This window comes from Cololabis saira, chromosome 1, assembly GCF_033807715.1.
Source record: "Cololabis saira isolate AMF1-May2022 chromosome 1, fColSai1.1, whole genome shotgun sequence".
NCBI lineage: Eukaryota > Metazoa > Chordata > Actinopteri > Beloniformes > Belonidae > Cololabis > Cololabis saira.
Genome location: NC_084587.1, coordinates 46,827,708 through 46,833,916, shown reverse-complemented (window position 1 = coordinate 46,833,916; position 6,209 = coordinate 46,827,708). Strand labels below are relative to the sequence as shown.

The following is a 6,209-nucleotide window of genomic DNA, read 5'->3' as shown; positions in this document are numbered from 1 at the left end:
AATAAATAAATAAAAAAATAAAGCCTCCATTTCCCCCTCGACAGAACTCGCGCAGGCATGCAGGCAGGCAGAGGCTCCGCCCCCCTTAGCAACCACAGGGCCCGTAGCAACGGCTCGGCCAATCAGCGTCCTCCTCAAGGTTCCACCGACTGCGGTTTCCTAGCAACGCCGTAAAAAAAAAAAAAAAAGGAAAAGGTCCCACCAGTGACGTGTGTTGTGTTGGGGAGTATTATGGTCTGGCCGGAGGATCCAGCGGGCAGGACTGGGAGCTGCTAGCGGCCAGCAGCTAACGGGGCAGCGGCATGGAGCTGTCCGCCGTCGGGGAGCGAGTGTTCGCGGCGGAGTCGATCATCAAGCGGCGGATCAGGAAGGTAAAGGAGGCGGCGGGGTCCGGGTGGTGGTGGAGGGGCTGGGGGGGAACGAGCTGCTTTAATAATAACCCCCGTTCATGTGTCTCCTGCAGGCTCGGGCTGAGTACCTGGTGAAGTGGAAGGGATGGTCGCCCAAGTAAGTCCCCGCTGCTGCATGTGCGGGTTAGCCGCCCGAGCTAAAGGGAATCAGGCTCTGCGTGCAACCGACGCAGAGCCTACGGCGTAGGTCTCGCGCTTCCGCGTACCCTACGCCGTACCCTACGCCGTACCCTACGCCGTAGGGTACGGCGTAGGGTACGCGGGGGCGCGCTTTAGCTGGCGGGCTAGCGCCGTCCCCGTGCACCGTGCACCCCCCGCTCACGCAGCCCTCTCCCCCCGCAGATACAGCACCTGGGAGCCGGAGGAGAACATCCTGGACTCCCGCCTGTTCACCGCCTTCGAGCAGAGGTAAGAGCAGCCCGGCCTGCGTGCCTGCGCGTCCCCGCAGCAGCAGCGCTGCTCCCGGGAACCCTCACCATAATAGTCCATGGGCCAGAACAGATACCAGCACCACTCTAGGTGACCAAACTTACTTGTGATTTTTGAAAAGATCCATGTCTGTAGATTATATTTTGGTATGATAACCCTTCCTGAGTGGCAGCTGTATCATAGTTATCAGCTCATGAAGTTCAGAAAAATTACATTTTAGATGCTGGTGCATATCCTGGTTCAAACTAATGTACAGGATATCTGTCATTGTTTCACAATATTGTCTTTGGTATCATCTTAAGCATTCATTCAAGCTAAGACGTGAATCTCTCTGACCAACATAGAGGTCACTGCAGCTCTTTAAACTATAAACAAAACACATTTTTACACAATTTTCGCCTAAATGATATAGTATATAGTATATTTTATCCCTGTGTCATCTAGGAACAACAGAGACACAAAATACAAAAATTGGAATACTGAATGCTTTAAAGGTCCCCTTTAAAATGATACCAAAGACAATATTGTGAAACATTGACAGATATCCTGTACATGAGTCTAAACCAGGATATGCAGCAGCATCTAAAATGTAATTTTCTGAACTTCATGAGCTGATAACTATGATCCAGCTGCCACTCAGGAAGGGTTATCATACCAGAATATCATCTATAGACATGGATCTTTTCAAAAATAATACGCAAGTTTGGTCACATTGAGTGGTACTGACAAGTGAAATTTTGGGGTCTGGCCCATGGACTATAATGGCTGTCTGTCTGTCTGACTGACTGACTGTCTGTGTATCGGTGTGTTTCTCTCGCAGGGAGCGTGAAAGGGAGCTCTACGGGCCCAAAAAGAGAGGACCGAAGCCCAAGACCTTTCTGCTGAAGGTAAATGTTGCAATGTGTTACTGGACTTCCCCCTGTTGTCAAACACGCACCATCTTTAACTCTTATTATACAGAATAAACCAGGGTTCCTGCTGCTTGTTTACAGCTGCAGGGTTCCTGTACGGGTGCTTGAAATCCTTGAAAGTGCTTGAATTTTAGTTTTAAGTGCTTGAAATTATAACTGTGTCTTTCACAAAATTGGAATCGGACTGTATAGTTTAGTTATTCCAAGCAGGGTTCCTACACATTTTTCAAGGTCAAATTCAAGCACTTTCAAGGGTCATTTTCAAAATCTTCAAGCACCTTATCGCCGGGGTAAAATATCTACAGGAACATGTATACTCATAATTATTTTTTCCGCTTTTTATCACAATTATGTACATTGTATCGTGCTGTAAACATCTAGCTATGTTTCATCTTACTGATTACTGATTTTATTTCTCCTTGTAATAACCAGGGTTCCTTCGGGTGCTAGAAATCCTTCTAGAAATCCATTGAACTTCAATGTTGTGTTTTTCAAGGCCTGAAAAGTGCTTCAATTTTAGTTTAAGTGCTTGAAATTATAACTGTCTTTCACAAAATTGGGATAAGACTGTATAGTTTAGTTATTACAAGGAGAAATAATATCAGTAAGATGAAACATAACTAGATGTTTACAGCATGACATGTACATAATTGTAATAAAAAGCAGAAAAAATAATTATGAGTGTATATATATATATATATATATATTCCTGTAGATATTTTACCCCAGCGATATGGTGCTTGAAGATTTTGAAAATGACCCTTGAAAGTGCTTGAAAAGTGGGCCGCTCGGTGGCGCAGTGGTTTAAGCAGCGGCTCATATACTGAGGCTACAGTCCTCCTGCAGCGGTCGCAGGTTCGAATCCCAGCCTGCGCACCTTTACTGCATGTCATCCCCAATCTCTCTCTCTACCCCCTTTCATATCTGCAGCTTGAATAAAGGGCCACTAGAGCCCAAAAAAATCTTTAAAAAAAAAAAAAAAAAAAAAGAAAGTGCTTGAAAAGTGCTTGAATTTGACCTTGAAAAATGTGTAGCAACCCTGCAGCTGTCACTTGTCCTTTAAATGCCACCACGACCACTTACAATTGGGTTTGTATTCAGCTCGCTGATTATTCAGTGTCATCCAAAAAGATTTGCATACCTTCACAAAAACCTGCCAATGAGGAAGTCCCTTTATCACCTTGATTTATTTTTTTTTCCCATGTCAATATCTCCCTACAAAAAATCCCACAAAGCGGTCATGCCTGACCTTTTCTAGTCAGCCAGGCGTGAAAATTGCTTAATGAGCGACAAGTTTGTCTCAAAGGAAATGCCACAATCTCTGTTGACAAAGCTGCTTTTAAAAGGGGCGAGAGGAATTTCGCAAAATAGATATACTCTTGGCCTCGGAGGTGTCAGTGCATTATCTGGTAAAGGGTGTCTGTGACACAGGGATCAGCTTCTGGCTTTTTTAAAGCCATAGATGACATGTCAAAACAAGGAATGCAACAGAAACAAAGGTTTACAGTGTTTCAGTGCATCATGCAGGCCGACTTGATGATGCAAAAAAATCAGTATTTACCTTTTTAACTGTCTTTTTTTTTTATTTTTTAAAGGCCCAGGCTAAAGTTAAAGCCAGGTCCTATGAGTTCAGGAGTGAGGCAGTCCGGGGGATGCACATCACCTACCCGACGGCAGAGCCAGTGGTCACCCCGAGGGCCAGGGAGGGCCTGAGAGCCGTCGTCCCCACCATCTACCCGCCCAGCACCGTCAACCGCGGAGAGAGCGTCCGCGTGCAGGCCAGCTCCGACACGCTCATCCACCTACCCAAGAAGAGAGGGCCCAAGCCCAAGCCCCGCTTCAAGGACGGGAGCTGCAGCATCGCCGTCTCCGAACCCCACAAGAGGAGAGCGGCGGACCAGGAGAGCCACGTCCCTCACAAACTGGCCAAGCTCGGGGGCGGCGAGGAGCGGAGCCACAGACACCCGGAGAACCACGGCCACAAACACCACCACCACCACCACTACCAGCACCACCACTCACAGGTCCGGGGAGGCTCCAGCGGGAGCTCCTACAAACACCTGTACTCGGACCACGGCCTGCACTCGGGCAGAACAGACTTGGACTCAAACAGGACTAAGGACAGCTCCGGCTACTTGGCACCGGCGCACTTCAAGCACCACTCCAAAACCCACAGCCCGGTCCGGCCCGCGGCCCCGCCGCAGATGGAGAAGCCGTACTTCCTGGACCGGCCCTCGCCGGCCCGGCTGGACGAGGACTTCGAGGTGACGTGGAGGCCCTGCGTCAGCAACGTGGAGCAGATCCTGGTGACGGACGTGACCAGCAACTTCCTGACCGTCACCATCAAGGAGAGCAGCACGTCCCAGGGCTTCTTCAAGGAGAAAAGATGATCCGGGACGCTCTGTTTTCTGACCGGCGTCAGATATACTCAGATGTTTATAGGATATAGTTTGAATATAAAGCAAAGCTCTTTTTTTTTGTATGTAATGTATAAAGGCAAATTACATAATGTGCATATGTGTATATATTATAAAAGTTGGGCATCTATTTAACAAACTGACCAAATCAGTGGAAGTCAAATTCTTATCTTGCACCGGTGAACATGAGTTTCCTTTGTGGCGGAGAGGCCGCTTTCTGCGTAGTTTGTGAACTCACTATTTAGCAATTACAATTAATTAGAATGTATTTGATTTGTTTCACCCTAATATTGAAAAAAAAAAATATATATATATATATATTATATAAAAATGGGTTGCGATGTGAACCAATTTGACTTGTCCTTTTTTTCAGTGGTCTAATATTAATATTTCAAAAACAAAAAAATACGTAAGCACTTTGAATTCAGACATTTAAAAAAAAAAAAAGAAAAGACTAAGTCTGGGATTTTATTTTATTTTTTTTGTCTTTAACATTTCTAAATATGAGGTAAATTAATACATTTAACATGCTCTTCAGAATTTTCCCAAGGTGCATATAACTACTTTTCTCCCATCTAAATCCTTATATTTTACATTTTCATAAAAATGTATGAAGCTTTGATGTAATGAGATTACAAGTGTCTGACTGCTTTTTAGAAGCTTTTCAATAAATCATTGGATTTTCTCACGTTGTCTTGTCTTTATGAGAGAGCCTCCCAAATTCACTATTTAATACGTGTGTATGGATATATATATATTATATGTGTGTGTATGCGTGTGTGTGTGTGTGTGTGTGTGTGTGTGTGTGTGTGTAAATGGGATAAATCGCTATAGTGAGTTGGGTTTTCTGAAATAAGCTTCTTTTTTATTTGAAACCTGCTGTTGATGCAACAGGGCTCATTACAATACAATTCAGTTTAAAAACGGGCTGCAGGCCTTCAGTGCGCTCATTTATTTTAATATTTAACTTCTTCCAGGCTCAGCTGATTTTAATTGATGCTTAGGCCCCTTTAAAACCCGTCCTGAAAATAAAAGATAAAATGTAGCACGCAGTTACACGAGTCTCTAAATCCACTTTACATGTTTCTTATAGGCCTAGAACTTACTTAAAAAATGACATTCTGAGAGACCAAAGCGTCGTTATTTCTGTGCATTTAACGCGCGGGTTTAAGGACGGTTCCGTGAGTTTACAGCACCTCCGTGTATTTCACGGTTTCAATATAAAGTCTCACAAACATCTGCAAAGTTGGAAAACAAATAAGCAAACAAGCGCGAGAAACCAGACCACGCGCTCCCACCGCTCCGTAAATTAGGTTTCGCTTTTCTATTTCTTTTTTTTCTTTTATTTTACTACTTTTTAATTCAGATTTTTTGTCAGTGCCTGCGCTTTAAGAACACACGTTAAAAACCAACATGTGCACACATCTGCATTTGTTTTATACTGTTAAAGAAATCACAGCCTCTCCCCCCCATATATATAAAATAGATTAAAATGCTCTCTTTATTAATTTAATGCTAAAACAAATCACCCAACCTTATTTATTTTCCTAATATAAAAATGTAATAATGAAGCTTAGAAAAATCACGGACTTTTTGATATAATTTCATTTTCAATACAATCTGTTATTTATCCAATTTTTTTAATGAAAAGCCTAAAAATCCCAATTTTTTTAATTTGAATGTAATTTTATTTCATATTTTTAAAAATGTTTTATTCAGCCAAAAATGCACTTCGTTCTTTTTAAAATAATTTAGACAAAGTCTTTCTTTCTTTCTTTCTTTCTTTCTTTCTTTCTTTCTTTCTTTCTTTCTTTCTTTCTTTCTTTCTTTCTTTCTTTCTTTCTAAAAAAGTGACATGGTGTTTCCACATATAGAAAAAAACGAAAGAAAGAATATATAGAAGAAAACAGTAAATAGTAAGAGTGAGCTTTAAATGCAAAAAATGTGTTGCAACAGTAATATTACATAATAATAATAATAATAATAATAATAATAATAATAATAATAATAATAATAATAATAATGATTAATAATTATAATTA

General features: G+C 42.3%; 1 protein-coding gene across 1 annotated transcript; it reads left to right on the top strand.

Moving 5' to 3' along the window:
• Positions 1–213: 213 nt before the first annotated feature.
• On the top strand, positions 214–4,827 carry cbx8b (chromobox homolog 8b). Its single transcript, XM_061733099.1, has 5 exons — positions 214–371; positions 464–507; positions 753–818; positions 1,660–1,726; positions 3,346–4,827. Exons 1-5 carry the CDS (start codon positions 303–305, stop codon positions 4,138–4,140), a joined length of 1,041 nt encoding a protein of 346 aa, XP_061589083.1. The 5' UTR covers positions 214–302; the 3' UTR covers positions 4,141–4,827.
• Positions 4,828–6,209: the final 1,382 nt, after the last annotated feature.

What these genes read in the sequence shown, in the direction of transcription:
- cbx8b (XM_061733099.1), top strand. Translation starts at nt 303, where the DNA reads ATGGAGCTGTCCGCCGTCGGGGAGCGAGTGTTCGCGGCGGAGTCGATC. An exon ending in TCAAGCGGCGGATCAGGAAG is followed by an intron (nt 372 to 463) that starts GTAAAGGAGGCG and finishes TGTCTCCTGCAG; the next exon opens with GCTCGGGCTGAGTACCTGGT. An exon ending in CCAAGACCTTTCTGCTGAAG is followed by an intron (nt 1,727 to 3,345) that starts GTAAATGTTGCA and finishes TATTTTTTAAAG; the next exon opens with GCCCAGGCTAAAGTTAAAGC.